This window comes from Pelodiscus sinensis, chromosome 6 (assembly GCF_049634645.1).
Source record: "Pelodiscus sinensis isolate JC-2024 chromosome 6, ASM4963464v1, whole genome shotgun sequence".
In the NCBI taxonomy this organism is placed as follows: Eukaryota; Metazoa; Chordata; order Testudines; family Trionychidae; genus Pelodiscus; species Pelodiscus sinensis.
The window spans coordinates 106,000,493-106,027,146 of record NC_134716.1 but is presented as its reverse complement, the minus strand read 5'-3'; the positions used below and the strand labels follow the sequence as shown (position 1 = coordinate 106,027,146).

General features: G+C 42.8%; 1 protein-coding gene and 1 long non-coding RNA gene across 2 annotated transcripts in view; one reads left to right on the top strand and one right to left on the bottom strand.

Moving 5' to 3' along the window:
• The window catches only part of SLC1A3 (solute carrier family 1 member 3), an 83,869-nt gene that overhangs the window by 11,087 nt on the left and 46,128 nt on the right, over positions 1-26,654 (top strand). The window contains exon 3 of the mRNA XM_075932532.1: positions 21,489-21,626. Within this exon, the coding sequence (XP_075788647.1) occupies positions 21,489-21,626 (138 nt within the window). The remainder of the gene's footprint in view (positions 1-21,488; positions 21,627-26,654) is intronic.
• On the bottom strand, positions 1,745-26,537 carry LOC142829970 (uncharacterized). Its single transcript, XR_012904950.1, has 3 exons — positions 26,333-26,537; positions 3,214-3,478; positions 1,745-2,152 (listed from the first exon to the last, which is right to left on the bottom strand). It is a non-coding gene; the product is annotated as an uncharacterized LOC142829970 (long non-coding RNA).

Here is a 26,654-nt window from a genome sequence, read left to right as displayed (position 1 = left end):
AGTGTGGGTACTCCGGGCACTCCAAGCCAGAACTTCTTTGCAAGCGGGGCACCCCTTAGAACTGTGTGTCCAGGGTGGGGGTCAGGACCCTTTAAGCGCAGTCCTTGGCTAGCCTGAGACAGCATCTCCACACTCTAAGTCCTCCTCTGATGCCCTGCCGGCACTGCTTCCGGCCATCCTTAAGCCCGGTTCAGGGTCCACTTAATGTGGACATGCTAGTTCGAATTAGCAAAACGCTAATTTGAACTAGTTTTTAGTTCTAGGCGCGTTAGTTCGAATTAGCTTAGTTTGAATTAACTAATTCAAACTAAGTTAGTTCGAATTAGCGCTGTAGTGTAGACGTACCCATAAGGACCAACTTTACAAACAAACAAACCAAAAAAATGCCAAAAATTATTGGATATCTATGTATGAAGACTCTGCTTAATCAGAGATTATTGGAAATACTGAAGAGGCAGATGACACTATCTAGTGCACAGATTTTGGTGTTTATTACGGTTATTTTCACCTCACCTTTTTGCCATTAGTGTGACCTGTAGGGTGAGTTAAACCTTTTTCAGAAAGGGCTACAACAGATCAGGAGATTTCTCTGTAGATGTCATATCTGTAGGTAATGTAAATATACATTAATTAATCCTGTATGCAACAGGATTTCAGGATCATGATTCATGAACCATCCTTCCTAGAGGTGTGATATTTCAAGGGGTTGAGCAGCAAAGAGAACATTGAGAGACTCTGAGGCTGAAGTGTGAGAGGTGCTGTAACAAATCAATACAATAAATAGACTATACTGTCAGTAGGACTAGACAGTAGTCACCCAAGAATTCTTAAGAAATTTAAGAATGAAGCGACTTAGCAAAATATGCATCTTATTAAAATCAGCTACTATACCAGAGGGCTAGAAGGTTGCAAATGTCTTACAGGAACCTATCTCTCTTTTAATAAGTTGATACAGGTGATCTTCTGAAATATAGGTCTGAAAGCCTTACTTCAATACCAGGAGATATGATTGCAAAGATCATTAAAAATTATATTTAAAATCCCTAAATAACAAGCTATAATAGGAACAAATCATCCTGACTTCTTTGAAGTGAAATCCGGGCTCTAACCTACTCAGATTATTTTTGTGTATCAAGAAATGTTGAATATAAGAAAACTAAAAAATATTTTAACTGGATTTTCAAAAAAATCCTTTGACCATGTCCCTCACAAAAATCTGTATCGCATGAAATGAAACATTTTTACTCTATAGTGTTTACAGGCATAAAATTCTTTTGGCACACACAGAGTTTGATTCCATATTTGTTTAGCACTGTGACAGACACCTCAAAAACACAATTAGACTACCTATGTACTAGATTTCATACATTAATGGATGGTTATTGCAGGAATCAGGAGTCTCTGCAGAGCTAATTCCATGAATTCTGGATGTTCACATTTTATGCAAATGGCAAGAGCAAAGCATCAGGAAGGATTGTGACATGGTGCCTCTGACACTCTCCCAATAGCGTTAGAGGGCCTGAGCAATAGGAGTTAGAGCAGTGGTCACCAACCAGTAGATCGGGATCTATCAGTTGATCTTGGAGCCTCTGACAGGGGATCCTGACTGGTTTGGACAGGAAGCTATCAAATGCTGGCACTTTAATTGCCCCCCTATTCTCCCCTCCCCCCCCACACACACACTGTCATGCTGCCCCTGCCCTCTGCCTTGGAGCTGCCCCCTGGGAGCCTCTTGCTTGCTGTGTAGGGTATGGGAGGGGGGTGCTGATGTCAGGGTGTCCGTCCTCACTCTACTTCAGTACCCTATCTCCACATAGAGAGAAGGGGATGGGTGGAGCTTGGCAATGCAAATCTCGGTCACTCTCACACACTGTGCGTGTCTTTGTCATTCTCAGAAACACGCACTGTCCTTCCCTCTCACCTCTTGACACAACACATACATTGGGTGGTGTTGTTACTTCTTTTCCTGCTTGCAAAGTGTATTATTTTTGGTTTTTGACTGGTCTGTGCATTTCATAATTTTCATTTCTCTCTTATGTTTAAATTAATTCTTTGAGTAGTGAGTTCTAAAATGCCTCACCTGTCATTGCTGGAGTCATTATCCCTGTGATAATTGCTGCTCCTGTCAGTGGCTGGCATGTCCCTGCAGCCCCTGAGAAGGCAGAACAAAGGGTCTCCACACGCTGTCCATGCCTGCAGACTTCACTCCTGCAGCTCCCATTGATCAATAACAGGGAACAGTGGCCAGTAGAAGCTGTGGGCTCAGTGCCTGTATGTGAGGGGCAGCACGTGGAGCCACTGCTGTACATGCCAGCTGTTTTCAGGAGTGGTGCAAGGCCAGGGCAGGAGTAAGCCTGCTTTAACCCCACGGTCCACCACCCCGGAAGCCATCTCAGTTAAACAGTGCCCAGCCAGAGCCTGCTTCCTGGATCCCTGTCCCAGTCTTGAACCCTCTGTTGCATTCAACCTCCTGCCCCAGATGTGCGTCCCCCTGGACCAAAACTCCTTCCCAGAGCTTGCACCCTGAAACTCCTGCTGGACCCCAATCTCCCTCCCTGGGCTAAGCCCGGAGCCCCTCCCATACTCTGAGCCCTTTGGCCCAAGACGAGAGCCTCCACTCCAACCCCTAAAAAATGGTAATATTACTGAAAAGGATCTAGTTATAGTAGGTCACAAATTGAATAGGAGTCAACAATGTCAGCAAAAAAAGGCTAATATGTTTCAGGGATTTGTTGAGAAGTGTCATATGAAAGGGATGGTAGCTAAGTGTCCCACTCTCTTTGGCAGTAGTGAGGCCCTCAGCTGGAGCACTGAGTTCAGTTCTGTGTACCACACTTTCAGAAAACGTAGACAAATTGGAGAGAATCCAGATGAGAACAATCACAATTATAAGAGGTTTAGAAAACATGACCTATGAGTAAAGGTTGAAAAAGATGGGCATGTTTTGTCTTGAGAAAAAATGACTTGAAGAGGGGACTTGATGATAATCTTCAAATATAAGGGGCATTATAAAAAGGACAGAAATTGTTCTCCTTGTCCATTGAAGGCAAGACAAGAAAAAATGGTATTCATCTGTAGTCAGGGAGATTTAAGTTAGGTGTTAGGAAAAGCTTTCTAACTATACGTGCAGTTAGTTAAACTCCAGAATAGGGTTCCACGAGATGTTATAGCATACAGTCACTGGAGGTTTTAAAGAACAGGTTGAACAAATACCTGTGGGGAATGGTGTAGGTTTACTTGGTCCTGCCTCCATGCAAGGTGCTGTGTGGCAAAGCTTCAGCTATTTCCTGTGGGTCTTGTGCTACTGGCAGATAGTGTTAGCCTCAGAGACTAGCTGTGGCCCTCCACATGGCCTTTGTCTCATAACTAGAGGCAGGAGCCACAGCCTACTGAGCCATACTCATCACAGGCTAGTTCATACGTTTGTAGGGTTGCCAGGTGTCCGGTTTTGAACCAGACAGTCCAGTATTTGAGCTTTCTGTTCGGGAAACAAATTGAGAAAATATAAATGAGAAAATATAAATGTTCGGTATTTTCTAAATAAGATGTAATGTAGATTGTGAGGTAATGTCAAGTGTGTCCAGTATTTTTGTTGAAACCATCTGGCAACCCTATACATTTGGGATAAATTCCCCCTCTGGAGTCCTGATCTCCCTTCTCGAGGCAGAGGTTGTGAGGACGTGAGGGGGAACCCAGGCCCACCCACTACTCCGGGTCCCAGCCCAGGGACCCTAAGGCAGCGGCAACAGGCAGGGTTACTACCACTCACAATCTGGGAGCTTCCCCCTGGACCACTTCCCCCAAACAGTCCCTCCCAGTACCTTTCCTTTGGTACCTGCCCATCAGCTCATCACCCACACAGCTCCTGCACACAGCATTTCCTCCTTCCTGTCCTTCACTCTTTTCCTTCCCCCTACCTAGCCCAAGGGAACACTTTTAAAATGGCACCACAGGCCTTAATTGGCTGCAGGTGTTTAATTTGCCTCTGGCCTCTACCAAGTTCTAAATGATCCCAGGTGCCGGCCTAAGTATGCTGAATTTAGGCTTTGGCCTTTTTTTTACTCAGGGAAGAGAAAGCTGTTTAACCAAGCTCCAGCATGTATTCCAGGGGTAGCCAACACATGGCTCGCGAGCCGCATGTGGCTTTTCACCGCAGAAAGTGTGGCTCGCGATGTGTACCTCGCAGCTCACAAAGTCACCCCTGTGCCCCTACAAAGGGCACCCGGCCCCCCGGTTCCCTGTGCTCACTGGGTGCAGAGGAGCCGTCCTGTGCAGCAAAGCAAAATGGCATCGGCAAGATGGCGCCGGCCAACGGGAGCCAAAAAGCCAAACTGGAGTTTTCATTTAAAGGGGCAGCGTCTTTTTTTTGTTTGTTTTGGTTTTGTTTTTGCTCGACAACTTTTTTCCCTCGCTCTTTGTGCTATATCCACCACTATTTTGGCTCTTTGCCTGTAACGGGTTGGCCACCCCGATGTATTCCTTCAACCAGTGAATGGCCGCTAAAGCCAAGATGGCAGTTTACAAGACCAGGGAGCAGAGGCTGGCTGAGGGGTGGGGCCTATTTCTGCTCCTGTATTCGTTCACACATCCGGGCAGAGTTTCACTAGGTGGTGTCCACTGGCTCTCTTGAGGCCTTCAAGGGACAGTGGGCACTGTCTAGGGTTCTCTGCTTGGTGTCCCTGTCTGGCTCACTTATATTAGCCCTTTGACCTCCACACCTGTCCCTGTTTTCTCTTCATTTGTTCCTCATAATCACTTGGCATTCTAGGCTCTGTGGACCCTCCCCATAGGCTGGGGGAGTTCCTTTAGTTGTGAGAGGGCTTACTTATGCTTGCCCACCTTCTGGACTCCAATAGGACCAGTGAATGACAGATGGCTATTACAGCTGGATTTGGTGACTTCTCAAGGTGTCTTCTAGTCCTACATTTCTATGATTCTATGGAAGTGGACATTTTCCACAAAGCATGGTGCACAACTGTACATCTAAGAAGTAAAAGTGAAGGTGCAATATTAAGTAAACAGGTATAAGACAGAAACAAACAATGTGTATCTGTGACTCCCCGCCGCCATCTCGCGGCGGTACCCCCAAGTTTCTCCCGTGAGGTGTCCCTGCACCAGTGTTCCGAGTCCTCCTGTCCACCCTTTTTGTCCACCTTTGTCTTCGGTTTCCTTCTCCCGAGTAAGGCGGGAGGGGAAGGGGGGCCCAGGCCCACCCACTCTCACGGGCCCCGGCCCAGGGCCCTAAGGGTGCGGGTTCGGCTCGACCCGCCCCGGCTGACGGGGTGTGCACCCTTAACGCGCCAGCCCACCAGTCACTCCTGACTCTGCCCTGGGCCACTTCCTTCCCCCTGCGCCGGCGGCAGACTCACCGTCCCCGCTCGGGGTTTGCTCCGGGGAACTGCCGGGGGTGGGTCCGCTGACTCCTTGGCGGGCCGTCCGCTCGCCTCCGTCCCGGTGCGCTTCTCCCCCCCCCCCCCCCCCGCTCCCAGGGTTGGCATTTTAAACCTGGCACCGGCGTCAGTGCGTCTCGGCGGCCCCCCCCCGCTCCGCCCGGATGTCAGCACGTTGCCCCGGCAACGCGACTGATGCCGCGGCGCGCCTCGCATGACGTCACCTTCCCCCTCCGCGCTGAAGCTGGGGGCGGCGCGCGCAGCTGCCGAGCAGCTCGGGCAAAGCCAGTGGCTGCCTGGCCTCCCGCTCCACAACGCCTCCCGAGGGGCTGCCCCCGCCTGGTGTGGGCTTGCCCCGTCACAGTATCATTTAGACAAAATATCATGGGATATTTTAATACCAATATAAGGAATTATAAAATCTTACAAAAGACTCTTAAATTAGATCATAAACGTTTTAGGGAAAGTACAAGGTGTGCTCTTGGGAGTTTGGACAATGCCTAGCTCTACAAGACTTAGGGTACGTCTATACTAGCCCCCTAGTTCAAACTAGGGAGGCTAATGAGGGTGACCAAAATTGCTAATGAAGCATAGGATTTAAATATCCCGCACTTGATTAGCATAATCCCATCCGGTTGCCATTTTGGAAACTGACTAGCCTGAAGTAACTGCCCGTGTCTACATGTGACAGAGAAGTGGGATTCCGAGATAAACCCCTTAATTCGAATTAACTGTTATTCCTCGTGGTAACAGGAGATTTAACAGTTAATTCGAACTAAGGTGTTCATCTCGGAATCCCTCTTCTCTGCCGCATGTAGACGCGGGCAGTTACTTCGGGCTAGTCAGTTTCCAAAATGGCGACCGGCTGGGATTATGCTAATCAAGCGTGGGATATTTAAATCCCACGCTTCATTGGTAATTTTGGTCGCCCTTATTAGCCTCCTGAGTTCGAACTAGGGGGCTAAGGTAGACATACCCCCAGATTCTAACTGTAGCCTTTTGGATGCCTCACCAATATAAAGGAAAGACTATAACAGATGTTGATATTTTGAAACTTTTCCATAATAAATGAGAAAGAATCATAAGCTATTAGAAAGTATGTCAACTTCCAATCCAGGGAGAACTGGAAAAGAAAGAAATGGGTGAGAAAAATTAATAAAGAAACTGTGTAAACTGGCCAGTATGTTAAAGTCTATATACCACTCTGCTTAAGAGAGATGTTGTTTTTTAAGTTTATCCTGTACAGACTAACTCAGCTACCCCCTGAAGCTTTTACTTATCAATTGAGAGCTGTTATTTTAGGGACAAAAAATCTGAGCATTTGTCAAGAAGGTGCAGCAGGCGTAAATCTCCAGACAGAAAGGTATTATTATAATTTTTATAACGTGACTAACAGCACCTTAATTGTACATAAAACTTTGTAATTATAATGGGATATAATTTATGAGCCAGATTATGATCTTGCTTACACTAATACTGATCTGGGATAATTCTAGTGACTTCAGTAGTGGAGAAATTGGAAAGGGTGCAGAGAAGAGCGACAAGAATGATTAAAGGTTTAGAGAACATGACCTATGAAGCCAGGCTTCATGAACTGGGCTTGTTTAGTTTGGAAAAAAGAAGATTAAGGGGGGACATGATAGCAGTTTTCAAATATCTAAAAGGGTGTCACAAGGAGGAAGGATAAAATTTGTTCCTCTTGGTTTCTGAGGACAGGACAAGGAGTAATGGGCTTAAAGTGCAGCAGGGGAGGTTTAGATTGGACATTAGGAAAAAATTCCTAACTGTCAGGGTGGTCAAATATTGGAATAAATTGCCAAGGGAGGTGGTGGAATCTCCCTCTCTGGAGATATTTAAGAACAGGTTGGATAGACATCTGTCAGGGATGGTGTAGACAGAGCTTGGTCCTGCCTTGAGGGCGGGGGGCTGGACTCGATGACCTTTCGAGGTCCCTTCCAGTCCTATTATTCTATGATTCTATGATTTAGGATTTATATCAGCAGAACTAATATTAAAAACTATCCCTATACTTCTAAACAGAGTTTAAAAATAGGACAGTACTATTCTTCACTTCTAAATATCTCCCATCTGAGGATCTCAATGCATGTTAATGAACTATGTTTCATAGAAGTCCTGTGAGTACAGCTGGTCAGAAAAATTCAGACAAATAGTTCTGTCAGAATTATTCAATTCATCAAAATCAAAACATCCTGTATAGATTATTCAATTTCAACAAAGTTCCAGTGGAACTCTATCTGCCAGGCAACTTTTAAAACATGTCTGGTTTCTTGCCAGCTTGCTTCACAGTTCCAGGACTTCCAGAGTGCACAGCTTAGGGGCACCCAGACAGAAATCACATCCCAGGATCTGTGGCACAGGAAGCCAGACAAGTGAACTGAGCCTGAGTCAAGGATCCCAGGTTTTCTAGGGACTGAAGTTCTGAGGAAGGAATCTGGGTGGACAGTTCTGGAGATACAGGTTCCAGGGCTTTCTTTTAAACAGAGATTTTAAAAAAAAATTCATTCCTAATCAGAACAAATTCAAATTTCAAATAATTGAAAACCTCTGTGAAATGGAATTATCTTTCTCCACACAAATCTTCTGGCAAGGTACAGTAGTTACAACATTATTGTCCCTATTTTGCAGATGAGGAAATTGAGATGCAAAGAAGTCACGTGACTCACAATATCATAAAAGAATTACTGAAGCCTAAAAGTAAAGAGAGCAAGGTGGAGGAGAGATCTGAGGACAAAGCAAATGTACCACACAACTTAGCAGATAAGGAACATCTGAAGACAGCAAATAGTTTACTACAGTGATTATTTTTTAAAAGTTTACAATTATGGTTTGCAAGTAAGGGTGCACCTTAAAGTTGAAATAAATATAGCACCTTAAACTTGAAATAAGATATGCAATTTGCGCTATGCAAATTGCATATCTTATTTCAAATGTATTTTGAAATAGCTTATTTTTAAATTTTGCGTGTCTACACAGTGCCAAATTTCAAAATAACGTGCTATTTTGAGCCATCTCTTAACCCTTGTGCAACGAGGTTTACCAGGATGGCAAAATAGCGCGCTCGTTATTTTGAAAAATATTTCAAAATAACAAGCGGCTTGTATAGACATGGGGTCGCTATTTTGGGATACCTCCGATGTAGTGTAGATGTAGCCGTATAATGGCACTTGCAATACTTCCCAATTTAGTATACAAATAGAATTGTCAAAACATGAGAGTTCAGGTTCATAGGGATTTTTTCTATTTTAACATCTCCCATAAACCAAAATTCCAAAAATATTTTGCTTCTGAAACAGCAAGACATGGTATTTCTGAAATCTAATTTGCTCCCAAGGACCCTTACAGCTGTTCAGTGAAATTGATATCCTTGACAGTTTCATTCAGCAGCTGCCTGGAATTCCCAGGGTCTGTCTGTGGTTCTGAGACAACCTTGACATCTGGGTTGCTCCAGACCAAAGACACTAGGGCTTCCATACTCCGAGGACAGTTGGCAGCTTGAATCACCAGCAAGCCTGAGGGTCTGACAGTCCACATAGCACGACTGCCTCAGAGCCAGATACTCTGGCAGTTGGTAGCACATTTCTGGACTCCCAGCTCTGTGCAGGGAGGTCCACACAGCGAGGCTGCCCCAGAGCTACAGATGAAAAAAATACAATTTTGATAATTTGAGATCACTCGTTTGATATTAGGGAAGATTTCAAACATGTGTATGTTATAAGGAAGCATCCAGGTAATTCTGAGGGTATATAAGTTTTAAAAAAGTACACAAAAGTACACAGAAATACAGGATATCAAACAGTATTTAGAGGAGAAGTGGGTTTTTTGGGGGAGAAGGGGGAGGTTGTTTGTGTTTATTTACTGTGGGGAAATTCTTCAATTAAATCAGGAATTAAAGGTCATATAGCTGATGTCCCACCAGACTGTTTCATTTTTTAGCACGTGAAATGCTAATGATTTTTACACCCTCATTATGGAGGAATTTGCAAACAATGAGGTTGATCTCAGATGAGACATGCTCATATGTAGGGTTAGTAAAGGGGAATGAACAGATAAAGGAAGTAAGGATGTCACACAATGAGTAACCAACCAATCCCACACCAATAAATATTAAATGCCCACAAACTAAGTAAAAATAACAAAAATGCCCCCATAGTCTCCTCGCAGGTCATTGTTGGAATTGAAGATCAAGAAGAACTAAAAGGCTTGGTCATCCCTGCTTTCTTGTGCAGGGGGGAAACCTACCAGGCTTGGGTGGCATAGACACAGTGGAGTGAGATGGTTCAGTCTCCTTCCTGGAACTGTGGTCTTTGGGTCACTCAGGTTCTCTGTCTGAGAGACAAAACGGAATCTTACTTTCTGCTGCCCTGAGCAGCCCTTGGGTTGCTTCTTGTCTGGCCACTGTAATCTGTTGTTTTGCAGACAGGTCTGTCTCCATAAACTGTCCCTGCTTGTGCTCAGTTCACAGGGAGGGCAGTCTTTGCCATATGCAGACTATCTGGGGCCTGCAACTGGGTGCCTTATTTACCCATAGGGCAGCTGGTCTGGCCCATAAGCTATTGCTGTCTCTCAAGCAGAGGAGAGAGGCAAGCAGTCCCTGTTTCAATTCCTCCAGTTTCTGTTCTATGCTGCTAACTGTAAGAGGTTCCAGGACTGCTTCTATCACACCCCCAACAGGTAAGAGCCTGTACCCAAATACATTAATTAGGGATTGTACTATCAAGAAAAATATATTGGATGATATTGTGCGCTGCATCTTTAAAATAATCAAAACCACAGCTCTCAGCCTAAGAGAAGAGAGATTAAAGTGTCCTTAAGCTATCTTGGCACCTTACAAATTTGGAGCTACTTCAGGGACTGACATAGCCCCTAATACAACTTAGCCTTGAGGCCATGTGTGAATTACTGCAGCAGATCCCTGGCTGTCAAGAATCACTATGTGCTGCAGCCCCACCCTAACAATTACTCCTACTCCTAGCCCATCCCTGGCATGCCTCATACTCCAGAGCTTCCAGAAGACAGCTTGTAGGAAGAAGCCAGCATTTTCCTGCACCAAGGGAATTGTCTTTTGTGTGGAAGGAGGACTTTTGGAGCCTGTTTCAGCTGCTCCATCCCTTTTATCTGACATGAAGGCTACGTCTACACTACATGCTTCTTTCGAAGGAGAGCGTCCACACCTCAAAACCGGATTGAAAAAGTAATCTGCTTTTTCGAAAGAGAGAGTCCAGACTGCATGGACTCTCTCTCAAAAGAAAGCCCTGATTGCTAGTCACAGAATGGCCAACAGGTCAACTGCCTCTTCTTTCAAAAAATGTCCCTGTTCTGCATCCACACATGCCTTTTTTCAAAAGAGCGCTTCAAAAAAGGTGTTCTGCCTCATAATTTGAGGTTTACCAATGTAAAAAAAAAAACCCTGCATTCTTTCGATTTAGTTTTGAAAGAAAGTGATTGCAATGTGGACTCAGGAGAAGTTTTTTCGGAAAAAGGGCAGTTTCTCAAAAAAAAATGTAGTCTAGACATACGCCTGAGGATGGGGTTAGAATCTCCCCCACTGAGCACACAATATTACGGGAGACTGAAGAAGCATAATAAAGCAGTTATAATGAATGACTTCATACACACATATAAAGTGGTCATGTGATACAGTGTAACAAGGCTTAGAGAAGCCACTTCTCAATAATTTAAATGGAACAATTAGTTCTCATGCACACAAGAGGGAAGACTACTCTCAACTGAGTCCTAAGTATAACTAGAGTTGGTGTAAGAAGTAACTACAGTTGAACCATTGAGAAATGTTGACAATAATATGATCAGGTTCATCTGCATGAAAGAATCATAGAATCATAGAACCGGAAGAGACCTCAGAAGGGCATCAAGTCCAGCCCCCTGCTCTAGGCAGGACCAATCCCAACTAAATCAACCCAGCCAGGGCTTTGTCAAGCCGAGACTTAAAAATCTCTAGGGATGGAGACTCCACTACTTCCCTAGGTAACCCATTCCAGTGCTTCACCACCCTCCTAGTGAAATAGTTTTTCCTAATATCCAGCCTGGACCTCTCCCACTGCAACTTGAGACCATTGCTCCTTGTTCTGCCATCTGTCACTACTGAGAACAGCCTTTCTCCAGCCCCTTTGGAACCTCCCTTCAGGAACTTGAAGGCTGCTATGAAACCCTCCCTCATTCTTCACTTCTGCAGACTAAACAGACCCAACTCCCTCAGCCTCTCCTCGTAGGTCATATGCTCCAGCCCTCTAATCATTTTCGTTGCCCTCTGCTGGACCCTCTCCAATGCGTCCACATCCTTTTTGTAGTGGGGGGCCCAGAACTGGACACAATACTCCAGATGTGGCCTCACAAGAGCTGGATAAAGTAAAAGAGACCCTAAAGTAAAGGGTATATTATGAATCTCAGTGCATACCTTTAAAAGCTGTTAAAGATGTGGCTCTATCAAAGGTGGAAGAAAGAACTGATGTCAACATCAATATGAAGACTGTTTGCAGATGCTAAATTTTTGTGGAAAAGCTCTTTTGTCCTGCAATGTGAGAGAGATTCAGGGATCAAAAGCAAATGCAAAATCTGAAAAATAATATCATATGACAAGTGCTACTTCTTTAAGTGGTGAGTTGCTGGTTGCAGTGACTTCAACACCTGTGAGTATGAAAGTAAGCAAGTAGAGAACAAGACTGCCATTTTGTCAGAAAGCCTTATATACAAGTGCTTGAATGAAAGGCAGGCTTCCAACACATACATAACTTTGCAGCTTATGTGTAGTTTCCCCTTACAAATAAATGTTAGTTTAACAGTTGGTTGCAAAACCCATGGCAAATTCCTCATGCAGCTTCTGCACAGCATTGGCTTCTCCAAAAAATGAGGAAGAACGGCTCTTGCTCAAGAGGGGGTTTTGCGCAAAAAGGAGCCATCTACACTGCTCTTTTTTGCGCAAAAGCCGCTTGTGCAAAAATGGCTACTCATTAATTATCCAAATGAAGCATAGCGATATTCCATGCCGAGCTTCATTTGCATAAGCTTTTCACAAGAAGGCTACAGTGCAGATGTAGCCTGTAAGGGAGGTTCAAGTCAATAACTCACCTGGCTGAATCCTCACCAGATAAATTGCTCAACTTTGCCTGGGGATGCAACTATGTCCACTAATCATGCCTGGATTTGCATTCTGGGACTGAGGGTATAAAAGAAACCACAGGGGGCTCATGCTTGGCCATTTTCCTGCTCCCACCTATGCTGCAAGCAACAAGGACACTGAGGAGAAGACTAAAGACTCCAGCAGAGGGGACTGGTCCAGGTTTCAAAGATGAAATCTGTATACTATGAACTGCAATATCAACAGGCATGAGAAAAACGGCTTAATCTAGATGTTGCTTAGTCTAATAGGGCTGAGAGTTTTGACTATGTTTATATTTTATTTTTGGTAACTAATTCTGACTTTTTACCTGTATCTATAGTCACTTTAAATCTATCATTTGTAATCAATAAACTTGTTTAACTGTTTATCTTTACCAGTGAGTTTGTCTGGTAGTGTTTGGTAAGAGTACTTGCTTAGGTTTGCAAAAGGCTGGTGTGTGTCTACTTTCTATTGATAAAGAGATGAACTAATTAAAAAAATGGACATTATTTTCTTGAGGTACAGTACTGGAAGCTGGTGGGATTTGGCTGGTGCCTCTCTCTCTGTGATTCACAAGTGGTGCTGGCAGTATTCATGCAGTCTAGCTTAGTATGGGGTTCCACATGCTATTTGGCTGAGTGGTCACAGCTTCTGGAGGAGTTTGATGCTTTTCACTAACAAAGCATTGTGAGGGAGAGACCAGGCTGGGCAGTTTAGGGGACCCAGCAGTCCTATAGTCCCTTACTGCATTCAGGGGATCCCATCACAGAAATGACCTAGAGTTGATTGTGGCTAGCTAATGTGAAAGCTTTGCTCAGATCACAGAAATTGTAAAATAAATCAATAAGAGGGAATATCCTAGAAGTATATAAAATAATGAATGGTATAGGGAAATTAATCAAATGCTTCTAATGGCATTGAGATGGTAAATCAAGTGCTCCTATTTGCCTTCTTGTAACACAAGAACAAGGCAGTCTTCAACAAAATGAAAAGTATATTACAGGCAGTCCCCGGGTTATGTACAAGATAGGGACTGTAGGTTTGTTCTTAAGTTGAATTTGTATGAAAGTCAGAACTGGTACATATAGTAGGGGAAACTCTAGCCAAACATTTCTCCAAAGCTCAGTTTTATTCTCCCACACCTCACTTCCCTCAGTCCTTCTCAAGCTGAGGTGTCTGCTGAGAAAAGCCGCTCCGCATCTCCCTGGTCTGCTGTGGGGGGGCGCTAGCTTCGCGTCTCCCTGGTATGCTGTGGGGGGGCGCTAGCTTTGCGCCTCCCTGGTTTGCTGGGGGGAAGCAGCTAGTGCGGGGTTGCCTCACCCCGTTTGTAAGTAGGGATCTGATGTAAGTTGGATCCATGTAACCCGGGGACTGCCTGTATTAATCAATACACTTTTTTTTAATAAAATAACAATCAGTTTTCAGAGCTCACCATCACAAGATATCATTAGATCCATGAGGTAAGTGGGATTTTTAAAAGGATTACATGTTTATATGGATTATGGAAACATTCTCAGTAATAAACAAGATATAAACTACAAACTTATGAGAGTGAGAAATAAGCTTATTACATTCCATATATGTCTCTAATTGAGAACTTGTTACCATCCTCAGAAGCAATTGTTTTGTCATTGCGAAAAACTAAGTATGGGACAAGTGCAGAAATCTGATCTGGCACATTCTATTACTATGTAAATAAATCAGTGAAATGCAGTTACTGATTATATCTTATTTATTTAAAACAGAATATTAGTACCAGGACTGGTGCTGAATTAGCATTAACAGTGACTTTAGCTGGTGCGTTATTTTACCTAGTGGAAGAGTAAGAACTTCTCTCTCAATTAAGTGACAGGTTTTGATGTCTTCTGTTTGGATTGGAATGCATCAGTAAGGAAAATTCAGATATTGTACCATGAGTTGGAAGCACTACCTAATATTTTTCTTGTAGAACACGTCAAAAATAAATATAATTTATTTTTATATATTTTGTACTTAAATATTCTGCAAAGAAAGTTTATATACACTATAAATAATTCTATAGATCTTTATGTCCATAACTGCATGCTTCTGAAATAGAGAAATAGGATAGGGATTCAAAACACCCTACTATTTATGTTAAAAACTGGAAACAATGATTTTACAAAACAGAGTTCCTATTACTACTCCCTTCAAGATTGTATGTCTTTTTATCTTTGAGAATTTCTGTGCTAATTCACTATTTCAAGGGAAGAAATCTGCTGAAGTTATGAGACTTAGTGAAAGATCCTGCTACAAAGGTCACATAGTAAGGTGATGAGTTCGGGGGGGAATCAGCATTAGAGAGCAGATTAGATTTAAATTTCCCTAGAGGTCAGAGCTACTTGATTCTGAGTTAGGGTCCACTTCTAATTTTCTAACTATGACCAGATGGTTCTATTGATGTAGAAACTAAATCCTCTTTGAAGGTGTGTGGCCTGCCATCCATCACATATACATAACAAATGGGCCAGGGCCTGAAATGTTTCAAAACCAAGCCCTCATTGTAGCACAGACAGGAGTATAAGAAGTTTATTTATCAGCTCGATAAGGGGATTTTTATGTTCATATTAATTTCAAGAAAATTATACATAATATTTGATCTATCAAAATAAATTGCTAGTGCTTAAATTCTTCTGGTAGATTCTCCGAAGATTCCTTTTGTTATGCCCACATATAACAGAAAAATACTTTATTTTTATTCAGTTTTACTCAAAAGAAAAAAATCTTCATAAATAAAAGTATTTCTCAAAAATGCTTTCATAAAAATGTATTAATTTTGGTCTTCCGAAGTTTAATTGTAGGTCACTAAATTACTCTCTACCTTAAGTGTTTATACCTTTTGGATAATTATAGATAATTATCATGTTTCCTAGTTAGTAGAAGAAAAGGAGTAGTTTCTAATATATGAATGGGGGGAAAGGACACATTACATTTGTTACATCTTAGTGTGAAAGTACCTGGAATTGATGCAACATTCCAGATTTAACTTCACCATAGTCATGCTTTTCCCTGTCCTAGGATATCATTGTCCCCCCTCCACACCTTATAGAGTCCTTATACAACTAGATTGTATTTCCCCAGTTTATTTATAAGATGGTAATGTGAGACCACATCATATGCTTTAACTAAAGCCTGGGTATATCAAATCTGCTGTTTCTTCCTTACCCACAAGGCTTATTATCCTATCAAAGAAAGCTGTCAAGTTGGTTTGACATGATTTGTTCTTTACAAAACAAAGCTAACTGTTACTTATCACTTTATTATCTTCCAGAGGTTTGCAAATAGATTTCTTAATTATTTGCTCCAGTATCTTTCCTGGCACAGAAGTTAAACTGACTGATCTGTAATTTCCTGGGATGTCCTTATTTATATTTGCCCTTTTCCAGTCTTCTGGAATCTTCCCATCTTCCATTACTTTTCAAAGGTGGTAACTAATGGCTCTTCAATCAGCTCCTTGAGTATTCTAGGATGCAGTTCATCAGGCCCTGGTAACTTGAAGACATCTAACTTTTCTTAGTAATTTTTAACTTGTTCTTTTCCTATTTTAGCTTATGAACTTATTTCATTTTTTCTAGCATTCGCCACCATCTTCTTGGTGAAAATGGAAACAATGAAGTCATTAAGCACCTCTGCCATTTCCACATTTTCTGTTATTGTTTTTCCCTCTTCATTCAGTAACAGTCCTACTCTGTCCTTGGTCTTCCTCTTGCTTTTAATATATTTGCAGAATGCTTTCTTATCACCCTTCATGTCTCTAGCTAGTTTGAGCTCATTTTGGCCAGATCTACACTAAAGGGGAAAGTCAACTTAAGATACACAACTTCAGCTACATTAGTTACATACCTTAAATCTCATTTTCACATCATCCACATAGTGGGAGGTCGACAGGAGCAAGCACTCCCATTGGCTTCCCTTACTCATGAGGAGCAGGGCTACCTGCACGAACGGGGGTGCCCTCTCATTTGAATTAGCACGTCTTCACTAGAACCACGGAAGATTAACTGTGGCAGTGCTGATCTTCCACATAGTGTATACGTAGTATATACGTTACCTTTGTGCCTTCACCTATCTAATTTTTCTTCTACGTGCTAGTGCTATTTTTTTATATTCTTCCTTTGTAATTTGACTTCCACTTTTTGTAGGACTCCTTTTTGATGTTTAGATAATTCAAGTCCTCCTGGTTAAGCCATGGTGGTCTCTTGCTATACTTCCAATATTTTCTATTCAGCGGAATAGTTTGCTCTTGCATCCTTCATAATGTCTCTTTGAAAACTGTCAACTGTCTTCAGTTGTTTTTCCTATTCGTCTTGTTCCCATGGGACCCTATCTACCAATTCCTTGAGTCTGCTTAATTCTCTTTATTTTGCTGTTCTTCAGACTATCATTCTTTAGAGGTATCCATGGTGAGGTGGTCTATCTGGCTACAGGTGCAGGTGGAGGAGACAGGAGAAGTATTGTCACAGGTCATGCATCCCTTCCTAACTATCCTGGTTGTACTAGGATGGACTCCCTCTTACAAACTCTCTCTCAAGCTCCCCTGTTTGTGGTCCTCTGTTTGCTTGCTCCCCCCGTCACTTGGCCTCTGGCCTTTTACAGCTTTCTTTCCTAGTTCAGCTCTTCATTCAAACATTCCAGCCACTAATCAAATCAAGGAAGAAGTTCTAGCAGCTGGGTGTTTTTTCATGGTTGGCCAATAGATCTCATACCATCCTCCACACTTTTAGCACTCTATTTTTTTGTATTTGCCCACATCTAAAGAATGCTCCCCCAGCCTACAGAGAGGATACAAAAGGCCCTAGCTCCAACTATTCCAATAGACAAATAAAGAGAAAACACAGATGGATGTGGAGGTCAAAGGGCTAAAACGAGGGAACTGGATGGGGACAACAAGCAAAGGGTCCCAGACAGTACCCACTGCCCCTCAAAGGCCTAGAAAGAGCCAGTGGACACCACCCAGTGCAACTCTACCAGGGTGCATGAACAGCTACAGGAGCAAAAATAGGCCCCACAGTCACAGGCCCCTCATTTAGGCATCCTCTGCTCCCTGGTCTTGTAGATTGCCATCTTAGCCATAGCCAGGAGGAGGTTGACGAGGAGGTCCCATGACTTTGTGGAGCCACAGATGGAGTGTGCACAAATTAAAAAGTGAGAGGAAAAGTGCAGCCAGAACCTCAGCAAGAGGTCCTGGAGGAGCCCAAAGAGGGGCTGTAATCTGGCACACTCAAGATAAACATACACCAGAGTGTCCCTCACACCACAGAAGGGGCAGGTGTCGGGAACAGGGGTGAACCGTGACAAATACACGCTTGTGCTCACAAAACCCAGAATGAAATGATTTTTGACCCTCTTCCCGGACAAAGGTAAACATGGTGTCCTCATCCAGGTGGTGGTCGCACCAGACATCCACCAAGGAGTGTTAATCTGTTATCTCCCTGAGGATATCCATGGCAGCCTGGCACTGCTTGGTCCCTGTGTGGTCCTGTTTCTCGAGGGTGCAATTGAAATCCTTGCCCAGGACCAGGCAGGCACTTATGAGGATCCATGGAGCTGAGAAGGCAGACACCTGCTGGAAGAAGCAGAGCCTCTCTGGGCCAGACGTCAGGACATAGATGTTAAGGAGGTGTAATGTCAGCCCCTCCATCCAAACCTGGAGGTACAGCAGATGACCCTGCATGACCTTGGTGGTTCCCAGCACCTCGGGTTGAACATTCGGGGAGAACAGGTTTGCCACCCTGGCTTAATAGCTAAACAAGTGGCTAAAAAAGACCCTGATCCCCCACTGCAGCCACCAACTAGCCTCGGCAGCCAGAACGGTGTGTGTCTCCTGCAGGAATACAATGGAGTACCCCCCTTCCTGAAGGACAGAGAGCATCCGACAGCTGTGGAGATGTAGCCTACAGCCCCGGGTGTTCAGAGTGGCAAAGATTAGCAGTGACCTTGGGAGGGCTGGGGAAGATCCTTGCAGGCAGGAGTGCTGGCAGCCTGCATCGGACCCCGCAGCAAACTGTGACCAAACCCAAATGTGAGCAAGGTATCGTGGAAGCAGCACATCCGCTGGTAAGCCACAGCCTCCCTCCATCCCTTTGCCCTCCCCTAAAATGGCCCTGACAGTCCGGAGAACAATATGGAAGTCTCCCCAGCACTGAAGGGCAAGAGCCACCTTGTTCTTGGAGCCCAAATATCCTCCAAGAAACTGCGTGCCTCAGCCTTCAGTGCATTGCGTGTCAGGGCCTCAGGCTCCTGAACATCCTCAAGCCAAACCCTCCTATGGGTCCTGTGGGGCAAGATTGACACCAGGAGGCAACAGACCCCGGCCTCATGATCAGGGTGGGAAAGGGGCCACAGCTGCTGAGGATGGAATTCCGAGAGGCAGCCGGAGAAGATTGGGAGGCAGCAAGAAGGGGTGGTGGCTACCTGAACGAACCCCCTGGGGGCCAGGATACCATCGCTCCCAGAGCTGGTGAAGGGAACAGGGGAGCAGGAGAAAGTGGAAGCTGCAGCTGACATCAGTGCTGCAGCAGGGGAGTGAGTCACTGCCACGGGAGGTTTTACCTTCCTGGTGGGGCTCTTGCACTTCTTTGTTCCCTAGCCCTTTCTGTTCTCCAGGGGGCCTTCTTAATGGTGACAGTGGCAGAAGGTGCTGCTGCAGCAGTGGGGGGGGTCCCAGAGTTCTCACCCGTGTCTACTGCCACGGTTTGTGTGGCAGGCAACCTGGCAGCCTCAGAGGGGCCAACATTGGTAAGGGTGGACATGAGGGGAAAGGGCAGCAGGGACATCACACAACAGCTCCTCCATTGAGATAGTTGTCATGGGCAGAGAGAGAAGGACAAGAACAACAATTGAGAAAGGAAGAAAGTGTCAGGGAAAGATCAAGGGGAGGAAGGAAGAAGGTTCATCTCTTCTCCTCCTCCTCCCCACCCCTCTCCGCTAGACTAGAAGTGGGGTGGAAGGGCAGCCATACAGAAGGGAAAGCAGTTAGTAAAATGTCAATCAATGTACAAAAGACTGCAAAGATTTCACCGCTGGGACTGTCACACAAGCTGGGAGTCTTCCAGGAATTCAGTTGCATCTGTGACTGGTACATCCTAACACCAATCTCTGAAAACACCTAACTTCAGTTCTTTTTGCTTACAAGAAGGTCTGGTTTTTTTGCAGTACTATATTTACCCCGTAAAATTCTACTCCATGACTTTAACAAAGAGTATTGTTTTTTGTCCTGAAGCAGCCTGAAAGATTCTGTTACAAAATGGTTCTCCACTACAATGCTGATGGGATACACCATTTTACCATTCAGAAAGTTGAGCTTCTGGTATCATAGAAGGCTTGCACTTTACTTGTACAAAAGGAAGAGGAAAAACCTGTGCAACAGGTTATGGGAACATTTTATGTGAGGTTTTGTTTCATTACTATGTTCAGATAGAATCCGAAACCTGAAACTCTTACTGAAAAAGGCAAGCTCGAGCATTCAGCTTCTTCAAGCCTGTTCCTGCAGAATACTAGCCACTTCAGAGAGGTGTTAAACACCCTGCTTCACAGTAACATTAGATTAGTTCCTGATTTGATTTTGTTAGATAGCCTTATCCCTTTACTTAATCTTAAAAGGTCTATTACATCAATAGGCTGCTTTGTCTTATTTAAGACTTTTAAAAGCTAGTGTTAAAAACCTAATTAAAACAAGTTAAGAAAATTTGCTCTAGCTTTTTAAGTTACAACTCATTAGTCACTTAAAAACCACACAGTCAGTATGTTCCATAGCTATCCGGTGTTTAAATATTTTAAAATCACTACTAAAGTCACATTAAGTATATTAGTTATTTTTATAGATGTTAAGGTCAAGCAGGATTATTTATATCATCTTGGCCTGATCTTCTGCATGGTACAGACCATAAAATTTCACCTAGTGGCTCCGGCCACTGGAGGGAATTATTTTTTTAAATCCTTTTCTGCACTGCTAATAACAATATATCAGCATAATTAATCCTCAATACATACTTGTAAAACAGATACATTATGAATCACTATTCCAGTATTACAAGTGGGGAAACTGAGCTACAGAGAGGTTAAATGACATGCCCACAACCATAGAAGATGTCATTGGAAAAGAAAGATTAGGGCTCACCTCCTAGCTTCCAGGCCTGGCTCAGCCCCCTGGACTACAGTGCCAGGATATCCATTAAAGATTCCCCGCATCTCAGAAGTTCTGTTTCATTCCACTATGTAATGCTGGACAACCATTATTATACTGCATATAGTCATTTACTGAAAAGCGTATTAAGCAATACAAAAAAAGCTGTAGAATTCTTCGTCTCTCAAGTTTCAGGACGTGAAACAAGCTGCAGTAACTTGCTTTCACATTCAGCTAATATTCATAGAACTATGCCGGAAGGCGAGTGACAGTAGCCTCATCAGCACTCCAGAAAACCCCTCCAAGAGGGTCTTCTGTGACTGCACCCTGTCATACTAATATTTAGTGTATTGGTTTTTTTCTTTGAAATTGAATACTTAAATATTGTAAAGGGACCTGGCCATTAAGTGGGCATGTAATGTTTGAATAATCTTTTCTATAAATCCAATAAATAAAATTATAGTGCAAACAATGAGCCACCTTCTGATATTCTTAGTCATGTTCAGAAGCAATTTCCATTGACCTCAAATTGGCCTACTCATGAAGTAAGGTGACATTCAATATAAGTAAGGAGTAGGGCTGCCAGTGCTCTGGGATAACATAGTTTAAGAAAATTACATCATTTGGGGGATAAAAAAATCTCCTGGAATAGTGCTAGTCAGAGTTGGCAATCCTAGTAAAGATATGAAAATCTGGTCCATAATAAACACTCTGTTCTACTGAGACTTCTAAATGGCAACTACTGTACAAACATTTATGTTTTTATTATGTAATTAGTGGTTAACCTTGAAGAGTGACTCATGCTTTTTGTTTCCCTCAGGCATAATCCTTGGATTTTGTCTTCGACCATACCAAATGAGCTACCGGGAAGTCAAGTACTTTTCCTTTCCAGGAGAACTACTGATGAGAATGTTGCAGATGCTGGTCCTACCACTCATCGTATCCAGTTTAGTTACAGGTACAAAAGCCTAATCAATTTTTTAAAAATTTGCTCTATTCTCCATGAATTTGTTAAAGATAATAGCACCAACTCATAAAACAATATGCACTCTATGATCTATAGTAGACAGACATGGCATTGCAAAGATATACAACAAAATAATACTAACCTGCAACATGAGTCATTTACAGATAGTGTCACAAAAAGTAGATCCACACTTCAAAAAACAGCGAAAGGATCCAAAAGCTGGGGTTTTCAAATGCCAAAGTCATTGTAACTACACAAGAGCACACATTTACTATAACACTGCAGTTGGCTGAACTCCTCCTTGTCCTGAGACATGTGATTCTGTCTACAGCTGCATCTCACACTCCACTCGTCCACTGCCTACCCCCTCGTAAGACACCAAACTCACGCCCTGGGCTCTGGTTGCCCGTATGGACACCAGGGAACTGACATTATAGAGCTAGAGCTGCTGAAAAGCAGTGCCAGGCTCATGGGCCTCATGCTGTGCTTCATGGTGCAGTTCATCCAAACCGCCCATGTGCTGCTTCAGCACAATAACAACCAGCCCAAACCACAGGACCTTTTCACCTAGACCTCCTGCAATGAGGTTTACCAGCTAATTCAAATTAGGAGTTTTAAATCAGAATCTCGTTTCACTGCTGCGTGTAGACACGGGCAGTTACTTCGGGCTAGTCAATTTCTAAAATGGTGACCGGCTGGGAACATGCAAATAGAGCACGGGATATTTAAATATTATTGATTTGCAATTCCGGTTGCCCTCATTAGCCTCCCGAGATTGATGTAGGGGGCTAGTGTAGACGTACCCTAAGACATAAATGAAGTTTATTTTCTGAAGGTAACAATTCTAGAGTCTTCAAAACTTCCACATACTTTGGTTTTGCTCCAAATCCTGCTGAGGACAATGGAAAGACTATCGTTGACATCAGTGAGCTTTAGATCAAGCTTTTATAGTACTGCAGACCTTAACTGGAATCAGAAATCAAAATAATCTCCCTTGTCTGCTGCAGCACCTCCAGGACTCCTATAGAACCAGCAGGCTCAGCAAACATACAGGATGGTGGCTAACACCAGACAACACAGTTATTTCATGATCATAACAGTGTGCTCAGCAGTGTACAAACATTCTTACGGTTGACCTGAACAAGTACTCCTAAGAAAACTCAGATTACCAACACCACTGCAATTTGCCATTAATGAGCCACATAGAGTTTCCTATAATTGCATAGAAGGTCTTTTCTAACAAGCATTTCCAAATTCTGAATTATGATGGCTATTCCTCACTCTCTTTCACATTAATAGCTATGAATGGGACACATCCAGCTCAGCTTCATTAACACAAGTCCTACAATTAACCGGTAACTGCTTTTGCTGAGATTATATATATAATATCTTGACTATATTATTTCCACTCCAGCTCATCTGATGAAGTGGGGTTTTACCCATGTTAGCTCTCGATTCTATATATTTTTGTTAGTGTCCAAGGTGCCACAGGACTACTCATTTTTAAAGTTACAGACTAACACAACCACCCCTCAGACTTTTCACTCTCCCAAGACACTTATTGTATCCACTTTTCTACTGCCCCACAAAATTATAGCATAGGGAATGAATTAGACAGAATGAGAATGTACGAACTTTGTTTTTCCTTTCTCTGACTGTTAAAGAACATTCAACCTGAAGCAGCCAGGACAAGCCTGATTATGATTCTGTCTGTTTGATAACTACATGGCAAGTTCATAAGTAGTATTTTGGGGAACTGGTCCTCCATTGCTATGGGCTTGCTTTAACTCAGACAGTCAAAGGATATCTGTTATGTTTTGTGTGTGCATGTGTTAATATCATGCATTCTTTTCATAGGTATCCCTTTCTTCCCATGCTAAAATATCCTATCATTGCCAGGTGACAATGAATGTGCCCAGATTACAAGGTGACATGCAACACCAATGTCTAAAGAAGGAATGACACATTTAGCTATAAACAGCATGTCTAACTCTTGGCAATATTTCACTGACATGTAATATTATTTATTATATTTATTATAGTAGAATTTAGGCGTCCAAACCAAAACTTAATCCTCATTGTGCTAGACATTGTAAAAACAAAAACTGAGGGACAGTCCTGCCCCCCAAAGAACTTATAATCTAAATAAATAAGACAGACAAAAGGTGGAGTGGTAAAAAGAGGTACAAGAAGTGAAATACTTAAAAAACAACAATTTGCTTTGGAATTTTGGAACAGCTAAAGTAATCAGGTAAAGTAATCTAATAGCACTTTAAAGACTAACAAAACATGTAGATGGTATCATGAGCTTTCGTGGGCACAACCTACTTCTTCAGATGACAGGAGTGTTGGAAGTCCAGATCCAAGAATAAGTAAACATTGACTTCCTGACATTAAACAGCAGATCAAAGGCAAAACTGAAAATAGAACCACATCCTCCAGACTCCTCATCTGGATGCACTCTCCTCTCGAAATGCTGGCAAATTCTCTTAACCCAAAGATACTTATGTCACAATACAATGTAGAAGGTTGGGTATGGAAACGGTACCTCACATAAGTAAAACAATACAATGCCTAATCTTTACTTAGTCTAGAAAATTAAAAGAGGAAAAACACAAGCAACCAGGCAAACAATCATCCTGATTACTTTAGCTGTTCCAAAATTCCAAAGCAAATTGACTGCATGAACAAAAGCGATGGGCAAACAGACAGGTTTGGAACATAAGATCATATATGTTCATATTATTCAAGTAAATAAAGGGAGCATTCATCTGTCACTCTGACAAATAGAGAGCAATTCCTATATTAGTATGTGGTGTAGTTTTCATTTTGTAGTTTATTGTATGATTTTAATGGTGCTTGGTCTTTGCTCAGAACCAGCACTAGAATGAGTTCTGTGCTCATTTCTCATTTACGCAAATTGGCTAGAGTTGAAGAGCTATTTTCTGTGCTGGCACAAACAAACAAAACCGTTTACATCCTAATCAATGGACATAAATCAGATATACATAAAGGAAACATACTGAAACCTATTGGGGAACACTTCACATCAATGGAATTATATCTATGATAGAATTTGTCCTGGTCTGTCTTAGTACCAATTCTGTTGCTCTCTGTCCAAATTGGTTTATATTACTAATTCCATTCAATCACACATAAGTATTAATTTAGTTTTTGATACCATTACCTTTGGCAAGAGGCAATAGATATGCCTATAAGGTGAAATGGTATGAAATTCCACTCCAGTAGTTCCTTTTGATGACACCAAATCAAAATGTCATTTGACTGCACATCCAGAAATTCGATCTGTGCCGTCAAATGCCAGCAGTACCCCACTGCGATATATATTGGACAAACTAGACAGTCTCTACAGGAAAGAATCAATGGACATAAATCAGATTTACATAAAGGAAACATACAGAAACCTATTGGGGAACACTTCAATCTTCCAAATCACTCTTTAAAAGATCTTCAGGTCTTGTCACAAACCAGTTCTACAAACCAGATCAACAGGGAAGCATTGGAATTAGAGTTCATCCGCAAATTCAATTCACGTGCTAATGGACTCAATCGTGATGAAAGTTGGTTGGGATACTACCAACTTAACAGCCATTGAAAGTACAAACAGCTCTTTGTGTGGACTCCCATGTCAGGAAGGATACTATCCATTGACTTTGATTCTTATCTGCTTCATTTTAACTACCCAATCTTCAGATATTTACTGATTCCCACTAGCTCTCTGTCTCCAAGACCCCTTCCTTTTTTCCCTTCCACCCTCCCGTTCCCCTCTGCTATTTATTTTGGGTGTGCACATCTTAAACTCACACTTTCGGTCATCTGAAGAAGTGGGCTGTGCCCACCAAAGCTCATGATAGCATCTACATGTTTTGTTAGTCTATAAATTGCTACCAGACCATTTGTTGTTTTTTTCTGTAACAGACTAACTTGGCTACCCCCTGAAGCACATGTCCTTGTGACAGGGCACTATCAGCAGCACCCTAATCACTGACATTGCCTGAAGATGGCTTCAGGCCCAGCAGGAGGCAAATAAATAGCTTCTGGGAATCCTTCGTGCTCCCAGCTGGTGAGGGGTAGGGGCAAAGGGATATGTGATGCAAGCTGCGTACTTTCCCCTCTCTGCTTGATCCTGAGAGGAAGGGGGAAAAGAGCAAGAAGCATCTTGGTATGCATGACTGCAGCTCCCCCTACCCTCTCAAAATGGCACCCTGGAGTAACAGAGACGCCCCGTCACAGTCCTCTAGTAAAGGTCTATCATTCAGATTGTCATAAATATCCTAACACATGGATACGAGTGTTAGTAGAAAATGTAAAGGAACATACTCCCCTTCCTAAGTAATAACATTCTTGAGTGCTAGAGGAGGCAAAAAACTCCATGATGTTCACCTTGTGGAGTTTACTAGGCATCATTCCCTCTAACACGGAAAGCAGGGAACCTCATTCCCCAGATCTATAGAGTCAGAAATCATACTGCATGAATTTCAACGCTTCAATGTAGCTCTGAGGGTTTGCTCTCCACCTGGCAACAAGTTTCCTTGAAGAAATCATACTACCATTTTCTAAGGACTCCTGTGTCTGTTTAATATCAGCCACAACAATTAAGACTGCTTTAAAACAGATTTTTTAACTTCCTCCTTGGTTTCCATATATAAAGCCACAGATCAAACAGAGAATAGTACCTGCACCATAACTCCATAAATAACCAGACCCAGGGACACGAGTGGAATGGCATCCACAGAGTCCCAGGGAAAGAGATCCAGGACCATGCAGCCAATATTGCTCCTGTTTCCTGAAGGAAAGAAGGTGTGCACTGCAATAAAACACCATCTATGCATATTTGTGGAGATGATTGGATCTAAATACTTCATGCACAATTGTATGAGTATTGAGGTCAAAGGGGAAGCTAAACATTTTGAAACACCTGTCTGTCCTGAATTTCTATATCTCAGGTTAAGACAAGCTAACATTCCTGCTCCAACACATGCAGTACATATATGAAAA